General features: G+C 44.4%; 1 protein-coding gene across 2 annotated transcripts; it reads left to right on the top strand.

Moving 5' to 3' along the window:
- Positions 1–408: 408 nt before the first annotated feature.
- On the top strand, positions 409–12,033 carry LOC135921856 (zinc finger protein 2-like). Of its 2 annotated transcripts, XR_010570651.1 has the most exons (4): positions 409–677; positions 3,368–3,511; positions 9,963–10,063; positions 10,937–12,033. XR_010570651.1 is itself a non-coding variant. In XM_065456247.2 (3 exons), exons 1-3 carry the CDS (start codon positions 574–576, stop codon positions 11,253–11,255), a joined length of 567 nt encoding a protein of 188 aa, XP_065312319.1. In that variant the 5' UTR covers positions 414–573; the 3' UTR covers positions 11,256–12,033. The 2 variants fall into 2 exon arrangements, 1 of the variants encoding a protein (XP_065312319.1); XM_065456247.2 differs by lacking the exon at positions 9,963–10,063 and having other exon boundaries at positions 414–677.
- Positions 12,034–12,342: the final 309 nt, after the last annotated feature.

Raw genomic sequence — 12,342 nt, 5'->3', positions numbered from 1 at the left:
TAGCGCGTAATATACCCCATAATTTTTATTGTATGAATGTTGCATAAATGAGACGTTGTATAAGACGAATGAGAGCAAAAATGTACGGATCGCGGTTAGTTAGAGCTTTACCAACCGCTTTCGTAGTGCTTCGTTTAACTTTTATTCGAACATATGTGTTCAATTTGTATATTTATTGTTTGGCAAAATGTATAGGTGGCCCTGCAGGACTCTTATTCTTTCATCATTTGCGTGCGGTTTTGTTAAACGTGACAAGCCTCCGCTGCACGCTACGCTCGAGCACTATGAAATGTGGGTATACAGGTCGTGATATAGATATGACGGGATCTGCGATCACGTGCCAAACTCCTTTTTATCAACTTCTGATAAAGCAAGAGACTTGTACTGTTAGGAGCACAAGCTAGAAAGGACGCGCATGTGTAGTGCCATGTCTCGACACCAGGTGCTAGTTCCGGCACAAGTAGCAGGAATTCGCCGTGGCGCGCCCTCCAAGATTGCGCGGAATTTGACCGCACCTGCATTACCGCGCCCTAGGAAGTCACCCGCTCCACTCTCCGTACGGGACGGGCGACTATGGCCGGGAAAGAAACAGCTCGACCCTACTTGACGATGTCGGGCGGCAGCTGCAACGTCGGCCAGGGTAGAAGCAGTGCAGCCTCTGATCTGAACGAAAGCAGGTGAGCTTCCGTTGAACATTTACTTTGAATAATGTCAAACCTAGACACGCGGTCGCATGCTGATCGTCAAATATTTAGGCTCTTTTTACGCTGAACATTTCTAGGCGAGCACTGAAGCGCTTTGCTCATCGTGGCTGCTGCTGCTGCCTTTGTGAATAGGGGTGACACAAGAGGCATTTTCAATATTAAATTGGCTTGCACGTAGCTCCAGCACATGCGCCGATATACCGGCACTAGCGCCTACAATATTATTCAGTGAACACGCCCCACTTAATATCCTCTGCGGTTTGAACGCAGGCTCTACAGTGTCTAATTCGTTTAATGAAGTGAAGCTTTCTACGCCTTAGGGTTTCGTGCGCTTACCCGGTGAACTTATTGCACAGTGTCGGGGCCCAGTCCTGTAGGTACGGCAATACTAAAGCTAAGTGAAATTCTGGGGGTTCAAGTGCCAAAACGACGATGTGATTATCAGGCAGGTCGTATAGTGGGGGACTCCAGTTGAATTGTGACCACCAGGAAGTTAACGTGTGCCCCACAGTCGGCATTGGTTTTATCAGGTCGGCATCGAAATACGGCCGCAGCAGCCGGTATTTGATCACACTAACTCTGGCTTTGCAACGCAGTACCAAATTCACTATGCCGCTACGGCGAGCGATATTAACTTTGTCTGACAGCGGAAAAGGCGTCCTGGAAATTTGACCAATCTCTGTTACAAAGTATTCTACGTGTCCTTTGGATGGGGAGTCCATGTCTAGCTGAGTTTCTCAAGCGGGTGCATAAAAGCTATGCTGCAATAAGCTTTGCTGAAGATGTTTTATTGCCGCGCCGTGAAAGCTTAGCTCGATATGTGCTTGAAAAAAAACTCGCGGTTGATGTGTGCATTTTCGTTTAATTAGAAAGAGGCGCACTAGTTATTTGCCACCCAATAAATGCGCGCCCACGGTGGCCGACAAAGCGTTCGCGTTCAAAAATCCATTTAGTTATGCTCTTCCGGGTGCGACGTTAGATGAGGTACCTTCTGGATTGGCAAAATGGCTTTCAATTCCAGACTATTTGAATATATGAAGCAGCAAGGTGGACTTTAAAAATGTGATTACATATCACACATAGCAGTGCATTCGAAGTATGCAGCGTCAAACTTGCGCTATAAACACACTGTTGTTGTTTGCTTTTCTAAGGAAGATTGTTGTTAGTCAATGAAGCACAAACGTCACAAGGATGAAAATTTATTTCATCGCCAATTTCGCAAATCAATATCTCGGATCTGGTGCCACCCTGAACCTTCGTTCGTATAGGATACGCCTTGATAACCCACTGGACACAATTCGCGCCTTGCTATGGGTGCTGTCAAAACACCCGTGTGCTTAGATTTAGGTGCACGTTAAAGAACCCCAGGTTGTCGAAATTTCTGGAGTCCTCCAAAACGCCATGCCCCATAAAGAAAACGTGGTTTTGGCACGTAAGACCCCATAATCTTGCCATCTTGTTCTTTTCTTTTCAAATTATTTTCACGCTATCCCAGTCGATGTCATGGCGCCGTTCAGGTAACGTGTTTATTGCCATATGCTTGATGCTAAAGTCAAAGTTGTGCTGTTTCATTTGTTTTCAAAATTTGCCCGTTTCACCTATGTGCACGTGTTCCCAACCAGCGCAAGGAATCCTGTGCAATACACCCGGGAAATTCCCTTTCGCGAGCTTGTGTTTCCCCGTTAACCATTGTTGTCTGAGCTTGCGTGTAGTGCAATCGAACAATGCAAATGTAAGTAGCCGACGTAGTGCGACTTAGCGCACCTCCCTCTGTATATCCACTCAAACTAGCGCATATTTCGGCTCACAAGCATCTCTATAGGGCGCCCATCTGTTAACATAGCAGTGGAATAAAGTAAACACACGCTAGCACATACATTAATTTCGTAGGATGTGCTACAGGCTGTGTGCCTGTTTGTGGCGAATTATCGAGAATGGCCATCTGCTATCGGGACACAAGAGGTGCAGATTACTTAAACGTTGAATGATTCTCCTCCCGACAAGTATTTTACATCACTTTCGTCATCGTCACATCACTGGGACGTCTCGCACTCGGCATCGGCCTGATTCAGAGTTCGTATTTCGGCATAGCTTGTGAGCGGTGCGGTGCACAGAGAAATTGCTAGAGAATCATGCGTTGGCCTTTGTGACGGACGCGCATAAATATTGCATAAATAACATGTTGCAGAAGCCGAAAGTAACAAAAGTGTGCGCATAGCGGTCAGTTATAGAGCATTCATTAACCGCTTTCATAGTGCTTACTTTCACTTTTTTTGAACATGCGCGTTGGATTTGTATATTTGTTACGTGATAAAAGGTATACGTTGCACATGAGATATCTTGGCCTTTCATCAGTAGTTTGTGGTTCTCTTGAAACTGACAAGCCTCCACTGTATGCTACGTTGAAGCGCTATGAAAGATGGGTATACAGGTCGTGATGACAATTTATTGGGATCAGAGAACACATGCCAAACTGCGTGATATCGCCTTCTGAAGAAGCAAGAGAGTTGTGTTGTTAGGCACACGAGCTAGAAAGAATGCGCATGCGCAGTGCCATGTCTTCATATTAGGAGCTAGTTTGGGCAGAGGGTGCAGGAATGCGTGATGGCACCCCCTCCTAGATTGCGTGACATTTGACCACGCCTGTCACTGTCCTGCTCTAGGAAGTCGCCGCCTCCACGGTCCGTACGGGACGAGGTGACTGTGGCCCGGAAAGAAACAGCTCGACCCTACTTTACGATGTCGAGCGGCCACTACAACTTGGCCCCGGGTACAAGCAGTGCACCCTCTGATCTGGACGGAAGCAAGTGAGCCTCTATTCAACATTTACTTTGAACCATGTCAAACCTAGACACGCCACTACATGCAGATTGTCAAACATTCAGGGTCGTTTCCGGTGAACATTTCTCAACGAGATCTGATAAGCTTTGCTCACCGTGGCTGCTGCTGCTGTCTTCGCGAATACGGCTCACACGAGACATTTGCAATGGGTAATATGATTGCATGTAGACAAAGCACATGGGCTGATACACCACATCTAGCGCCTACTAAATTACTCAGTCAACAACACGCTCTACCTAATACGGATAAAAACGCAGGCTCTACATTGTTATTCCTTTAATAAAACGAAGCTTTCTATGCCTTCGGTTCCCATGCGCTTTCCCAATCAATTGATTGCAAAGTATTGTGGCCTAGTCCAGTTAGGGCAATACTAAACTACACCTAAGTTAAACTCTGGGGGTTTACGAGCCGAAACCACGACTCCAGATCCAGACTCCAGATCTCTTTTGACCACCAGGGGTTCTTAAGGTGCACGCCACGGAAGACGGGTTTATCAGGCCCCCATCGAAATAAGCCTGCAGCAGCCGGTATTTGGTCACGCTTTCCCGGCTTGGCAGCGCAACACCAGATTCCCGAAGGTGCCATGGCGAGCATTATTAACTTTGTGGGATAGTGGAGAAAGGCGTAGTGTAAAGTTCGTCAGTTTTGGTTACAATGTAATCCATGTGTCGTGTAGTTGGGATGTCCGAGTCCTGCTGATTTTGTCAAGAAGATACATAATTGTTGGGCTGGTAAAATCTTGCAGAAGACGTCCTATAACCCGCCGTGAAAGCTTACCTTCATATAGGTTTTGCATATAGGCGTGAGAAAGCTAGCTGGTGGTCTATGCATTTTTCCTTAAATATAAAAAAGGCCCAGTCCTCTTTTTCCACCTCATGCATGCGCATTCTCGTGGGCCGACAAAATGTTCGCGATCATAAGCGTCAATTTGCTTACGCTCTTCTGTGTGCGGCGTCAGATAGAAATTTATCTGTATTGATTAAATGGCTATCAGTTCCAGCTTATTTGATTACATGAAGCGGCAAGATGGCTGTTCTAATATGTGCTCACCCATCACATACAGCACTGCATTCGAGGTATGCAGCGTCAAACTTGCGGTAAAAGCGCTCTTGTTGTGTATATGTGTATATCGTGTTGTGTATAAGTGTATACGCCTTGACAACTCACCGGATAGAATAAGTGCTTTGCAATTTGTGCCGTCAAGTAATAATGAAAAGATATTTAGAACTTATTCTTAATAAGTCAAATATACGTTTCGATTTCTCGTGGAAGTGATATTTTCTTCTAGGAGTAACCGAACTTTAAGAATAAAACTGTGCTATGTGACGTAAGTAATTTTAAAAAAAAATTGTTTGATTTAAGCTCTTATATATACCACAATTTCCCAGAAACTTAATTTCTTCACAGGGTAACCAAGGTTGAAATTGCTGTTATAATTAACTCCTAAAAGTAATGTCTCGTGTGGTTTCGATGGTATCAACGCAGCCCCAATTAAAGCAGTCTCAGATTTGCTATCCGGCGTAGTTTGGCACCTAATGAATACTATTTTGTTGACAGGAACATTTTCTGATAAAACGAAAGTTGCTGGGGTTCTGCATAAAGGTTGTCCTCGTGACTTTTTCCAAATACAGACCAATATTAGTGTTTCCGCTATTTTCCGAGATACCAGAGCAAGTTACGAATTCCAGAATTTCTCAGCATTTCTCTAAGCACAACGTAATATCCGATGTCAGCACTATGAAACCTCGGAGAAAAAATTGTAACTAACATAGAAAATCAACTGTACACAACAGGTATTTTCCTAGATTTTCACAAGGCCTTAGATTCAATTAAAATACAATAGTGTTTGCAAAGTTACCGTATTATGAAATAAGAGGATTTCCACTTAAAATACTGCGTAGTTACTTGACTAACCGTACTCGGTTCGTTGTTATTAATAATGTACCTTCGGATTCGGAATTCATAAATAATGGAGTTTCGCAAGTACCTGTATTAGCACCAAGAATATTCTTGCTTTATATAAGATATTTTGACTTGCGATCTTGAACTCTTGTTCCTTTGCCAGGTTATTTATCATTATCTTTGTCTTCTGCATATTAATCTTCAGCCCTACTTTTGCACTCTCCTTGTTAAGGCCCGCATTCACTTGTTGTAACGCGTCTGCACTGTTGGTGAATAAAGCAATTTTATCGGCAAACCGAAGGCTGTTGAGATATTCGCCGTCGATCTTTACTCCTAAGCTTTTCCAGTTTAATAGCGTGAATACCTCTAAGCACGCAGTGAATAGCATTGAAGTAATTGTGTCTCCTTGCCTGACCTCTTTCTTTATAGGTATCTTCCTACTTTTCTTCTGTAGCATTAAGGTGGCTGTGGAATCTCTGTAGATATGTTCCACGCTATTTATGTAAGCGGTCTGTACTCTTTGATTACGCAATGCCTCTATGTCTGCTGGTATCTTTACTGAATCAAGTGCTTTTTCGTAATCTATGAAAGCCATATGGAGAGGCTTATTGTACTCTGGGGATATCTCGATGAGCTGGTTAATGACATGGATGTGATCCATTGTAGAGTAACCTTTCCTCAAGTCAGCCTGCTCCCTTGTGTTGTCCAGTGTTGTCATTATTCCATTGGAGATTATTTTGATAAATATTTTATATAATACTGGGAGTAAGCTAATGGGCCTATAATTTTTTAGTTCTTTAACGTCGCCCTTTTTGTGGATTAGTATAATGTTTGCATTCTTCCAGTTTTCTGGCCTTGCAGTCGACAGACACTTCGTATGGAGAGCCGCTAGCTTTCCTAGCAATATGTATCCTCCACCTTTCATTAAATTTGCAGTTATTCCATCCTCTCGTGCCGCTTTTCCCCGTTTCATGCCTTTCAAGGCCTTTGTGACCTCATCTAGATTATAAGAAGAGTTTCTGTATACTGATCATTTCTGTTTCGAAAAGAGTGCTCCTGAGTCCTCTGGGCACTGTAAAAGTCCGTATAGAATTCTTCCGCTGCTTTAATTATATCTTTCAGATTGCTGATGATATTACGCTGCTTATGTTTCAGTGCATAAATCTTGGTTTGCCCTATCCCAAGTTTGCTTCTCACTGATTTTATGCTGCGTTCACCTTTAACGTCTTCTTCAGTCTTTCTGACGTTATAATAACTAATATCACTTATTTTCGCTTTTTCGAAAATTTTTAACATCTTCGTGAATTCTATCTTATCTCTTGAGTTGGACACTTTCATTCTTTGTCGTTTCTTTATTAGGTCCTTTGTTACTAGGGAGAGCTTGCCTACTGGTTGCCTTGGCGCCTTGCCTCCCCCTTCAATCGCTGCATCTGAAGCCAGCCTCGTTACGGTTTCATTCATTGCCTCTATGTCGTCATCCTGATCATCTCTCTGTTCTAAGGCTGCATACTTATTTGAAAGTACCACCCTAAATTTTTCGACTTTACCCTTACTTCCTCTAAGCTGACCCATTTTTCGTGACCAATTTTACTCTTTCTCTGTTCAAACTGAGGTGCATACTGGTCGTCACTAACCTATGATCACTACACTTTACCTTACCGATTTCTTGTACACCCTGCACTATGCTGGGATCGGCAGAAATTATGAAATAAATTTTTTGTCTTGTTTCAGCATTAGGGCTTTTCCAGGTCCAACCTATGTTGCTACGTTTCCTGAAAATGCTGTTCGTTATTCTCAGCTTATTCCTTTTTGCGAATTGTGCCAGTACCTCTCATCTAGTGTTTCTAGAATCGACACCGTAGTTGGCGATTGCCTGTTCACCCGCCTGGCCTTTCCCCACTTTTGGATTGAAGTCCCAATTATTGCTGTATAGCGTGTTTACACTTTTCTCATCGCTAATTCAACATCTTCATAAAACTGATCTGCTTCCTCATCGTCATGACTGGACGTTGGAGCGTAGGCTTGTACTACCTTTATTCTATACCTCTTATTGAGTTTGATTACCACTGCTACCCTCTCGTAAATTCTGTAGAATTCCTTAATGTTGCCCGCTATGTCCTTATGGATTTAGAATATTACCCCGTACTGCTTCTTATCAGGGAGACCTCTATAGCAGAAGACATGGCCGTTATTCTGCAATGTGCAAGCCTCACCAGTTCTTCTTATCTCACTAAGGCCGATAATATCCCAAACAATGTGTGATAGTTCTTCGAAGAATCCTGCTAAGATAGCCTCACCCGAGAGGGTTCAGGTGTTAAACGTTGTAAGGGTCAGTTTCCATTGACGGCCTGTCCGGACCCAGGGATTCTTAGCATCTTCTGCTGCGTTGCAAGTCTGGCCACCGCCTTGGTTAAATGCTCCGCAACGGCTGGGGACTGAGGGCCATTGGGTCATTGAGGAGATCATTCAGGAGGTTGTGGCCGAATACTGCAAGAACGAGGCCTATTCCTGTTCTGCTGAGGGAGTGTCTTTGTTCAAGCTTAGTGGGCCTTCCTAATTTGATTGTACCTGGATTAGTATAGCGTTACTCGCTCTCGGCATGTTTTGCCAGTGTCAGGAGCAACTCCAAGCCTGCAAGACAGAACTAGATAATCGAAGTCAGAGCTAGATACGGTATGCAATTAATAAAATGGCAAATTCCGAACATTCTGAATTGTTATTCATGGTTTTTTATATACAATGGAGAGTTCTCCCTCTTTGCTTACTTTGAGAAACTAACTAAAATGTGTTTTTTAAACACTTGTAAATTTGATGTGCATTTGTTTTGGTCTCTTCAGTCCAATTGTAGTCCATTGGTCTTAATAGTTATGTGTCATGTTGATGATGAATATGTTGATGGCTAATTTTGTCATTCTTCCTTATTTGTCTTTATTCCTATCGTATTTGATACTGTGTACGTGCATTTTAATTTCTGTGTTCGTCATAATTTGCAATGTGTTTTGAAGCATGTTACACTCCTGTTGTCTACTCCGCGTGCTGTCTGCTGTCAAAGGCCTAGTCAGGTGGCTTTTAGTGCCGCCTTTTGCTTTGGCACCAAGGCAAACCGCTGTTGAGCGTTGGTTTGTATATAAACCGATAAACAAACAAACAAACCAACAAAAAACACAGGCGGTACATCACAGGCTTAGAAATTTTTAGAACAGCAGTTTGTGATTGTTGCACTTTTTACCGGTCTTTTTCTGAGCGTGCGGCAAAAGTGTTCGGGATAATTTCTAGGATAGCTTGGGCTGTCAGTGACTACGCAGAGGGCAAAAGGTTTCCGCCTGTATATATATAGAAAGCATGTTTGTCTCTTTAAGCTTCGCTAGCAGAATGGCCGTAAATATTTATTGAGCACCGAAGTCAAAGGTAAAGTCATATGCTGTGGCTTGTTCGATGGCAGCAGAATGCTTATGAGGGCAGCATCGGCACATCTGCTACCCCATATTACGTTTCTGGTTGAGCTACATTATTGAAAGAAACAAAGGCTCCATTTATGATTTCATCACGAATGCATGATGCCCGTCGATGGTATTTGCCTGGGAAGGGTACTGACATGACATTTTTAGTGTGTATTTATTGCGGTGAGTGAAAATGCTAGACCTCTAAATTCTAATAAAAATGGTGAGAAGGCTATTTTCTAGAGGTCAGACAAGACACTTTGAAAGGCTCCAAGTTCTAGGCCCTTCAAAGCAAGAAAATGATTTTTCGAAAAGATCTTGTCAGTATCTTCTTATAGGTCTAGACGTGTGGGGCACTGTTGTTCTAGACGCTTTCCTTGAAAACGACTTTTTCTTGAGCCCGATATGTACAGGGGTGTGGAAATTTCGGAAACGCAGGTGTCTGTTGCTCTTGGGTCACGCGTTCCACCGCTTACTTCGAGGACGGGGGATGGACTACCTTCTGCGGCGGCCACTTTTTGACGTTAGGCGTAATGGAAAAGTGCCCGTCCGCTTTGTAGAGGGTCAAGAACTCCAGGTCGTCAAAATTAATCCGGAATCCCCGACTATGGCATGGCCCATAATCATATCGTCGTTTCGTTTCGTGAACACAACAGAATTTGAATAAACGCAGACGCGAGAAGACGCAAACAACTCGCGTTTCATGCGCGCGTCGTCTCTTGCTCATCAGGAGCAAAGTTTCGATTTCCTAGCAAAACCGTGACACAGTATCTCGTGTTGCAGGATCTAGGAGAAGGGGTTTTCTTCTGATTTTAGGCTGAAGAGCGATAACGCAACCCGTTGCTAGTACTTTCACTGTCAGTAGCAGCATAATATCTGCTCTGATTAAACCGAATATTTATTGTTTTACCGAATTAGCTAAACAAAAGGAACATATAATCTGTTTCCCGACATTTGCATTGCCGGTACATCTGTTTCTCAAAAATTGTACTCATCTTGAGCACGCTATATGCCTAGCACTTTCGCCCGAATTCGAAAAAACACAGCGTATGCATTTCCTCCGTGTTGTCTTTAGTGGCCGCTGTTTGGTGGGGAGAGCGCAAGGCTGAGATATAGATGGAAAAGGAAAGTTGCAAAGCTGGCTTGACGCATACTGCCACATCGCAGCATAAAAAGGTGAGATAGCACTGTATTGAAACGCGCACTGTTTATCGCTAGTTTATGCCTTTACCGGGCGGTGCTTCGCAGTGCAGTAGCCACCACCCTGGCTCTGGCTCATCCCTCGAGCCGCCCCCTCATGCATGGGGACTTTCTCGAATATTATCGTTAATTGTGCGTGCGTATGTGCGTGCGTGCGTATGTGCGTGCGTGCGTGTGTGCGCGTGTGCGCGTGTGCGCGTGTGCGTATGTGCGTGTGTGCGTGCGCGTGTGTGTGTGTGTGTAATGGTATTGTACATTTTGGAAGGCACGCGAGCAAGATAGATTTCGGTGGACTCTCCAAGACTCATGTACCTGTATAAGCAGCCAACGCGCCTGACTACTGCACCAGATTTCCAGGATCCATGCAAGTGCACATCCCTTAACTTATTACTGTGGACATAAGTACACCCCATAAGGATTCAGTATTGTGACTACCCGATGTGGCCACCAGCCTCTCTCATCCCCGCCAAGGCAACAGACGACAATAAGGTAAATTTCGGGGCTTTGCCATTGCTGCTGTGGTCCAGCTAACACAACGAAACATCATACCAATGGGACTCTCTCGCCTCGTTGTTTTTTTAGCATCGCGCAACACGGCTCGATGCCGCCGAAGGAGAACGCAGTTTTGGAACTTTCTTTATTCCTAAAGTTTCAGTGAACACGGCGATTGTTCTTTGGCGCCAAATCCATCATCGGAAAGCGTGGGCACTGTCCAATAAGTGTCCGTTGCAAAGGCGCTAGCACTCGATAGCAGTAGGTTGTCCTTCAATGATCCGCGCGATACGAAGTTTGGGCTCTTTACGGCAAAGCTTAACTAATGAAGTGCCCTCCTGATCTTTTCTCTCGTAGTGTTCCCGCCGAAACCAGAGAAGCAGCGGGGCACCAGCGAGACAACCAGGCTGCCTACAGAAAGCAAGAGTGCGACGTGTGCCGGTTCGCTTTCACCGACGCGGAGGCCTTCGAAAAGCACGCCGCTGACCACGTGCTTGGGAAAAAACACAACTGTCCCGAGTGTGGTAAACTGTTTCCGACGCCTTCGAAGCTCACGAGACATTTAGCTACACACGGCGAACCATCCTTTGAGTGCGCCGTCTGCGGCAAAAAATATTATACCATAGGTGGGCACAGGAACCATATGCTGTCATGCCACCTAGGCGCACACGACTGAGAAGCCGTCGAAGCGTCTCGTTCACACCACAGCACACACAGCGAAATTGGACGAGCCCGTCGGGAAGCACCGTCGCACCTGACAGGGGCATCGGCATCGGTGTAGCCGGATATTCGCCTGGCAGGAGTGACCTCTCTGGATGTCACTCTGGCGCCAAGACGTGTCGTGTGCCTTCGCAGAAGAACTTGCGGTCTAGGCCTCAACTGTTATAGCTGTGCGCTAACATTTTGACAAACAAAATTGGGCTAATCTTATTCCTTCTGACTACGGCTGACAAATGCCTGCCAATAAAGTTCTTACAATAAAGTTATCGCGAGGAGTACTGTGCGCCACCTGTTTGATTTTCTTCGAAGAACGCGTCCGTTCTTCGCAGTCCTCTTGCCATGGTTAAAATAAATTTATATGCCTCCTGGATTGAACAAAAGAGTGAGATAACATTCTTCGAAAATATAGTAGTAAAGATATCTATAGTAGCATTCTTAATAGTGAAGTTGAGTAAAGTGCCGTCCTAATATTCTCGAGTTTTCTGGTAAAGTTATGAATAGGTTTAGCGCCCTGCATTGTACAAACAACATAGTACGCATTTTTTTTTCAATGGAGGAAGCTCAAGACTGCCCGGAAAAACGCGATGCTCATAGCGGAAAAAACAGCTTCACTAGTCGGCTTAGCTGGTGCATGTAAACATTGCGGAGGCTAATAAATGGACTTTAATGATGATGCTTTGCTCCCATTCCCTGAAAAATGCCTGCGAATAAATTGATTGCACTGGTTATCTTGAGCTTTGTGGTTCGTTTCTTCTATCTCCCAATTCCACTCGTTTTTTTTATCCCCCTTAACCCTTCCCCTGTACAGGGTAGCCAACCGGAACTACATCTGGTTAACCTCCCTGCCTTTCGCTGCGTTATCTTATCTCTTTCTCTTTGAAGAATGTACCCGTTCTTCGATTTAGCTGTCGCACCAGCTTTACCAATCGGCTTGGCTGGGGCATGTTAATAATGATGGCTTATAATGGACATTAAGGATAATGCGGTATTGGCATCCCCTATAAAACGGCGTCAAGACAGTCACATAACCTGCTTGATCGGAT

Source organism: Dermacentor albipictus, chromosome 9 (assembly GCF_038994185.2).
Source record: "Dermacentor albipictus isolate Rhodes 1998 colony chromosome 9, USDA_Dalb.pri_finalv2, whole genome shotgun sequence".
Taxonomy (NCBI): Eukaryota; Metazoa; Arthropoda; class Arachnida; order Ixodida; family Ixodidae; genus Dermacentor; species Dermacentor albipictus.
The sequence above is the reverse complement of the archived record's forward strand: the minus strand, read 5'-3'. Positions and strand labels throughout refer to the sequence as shown.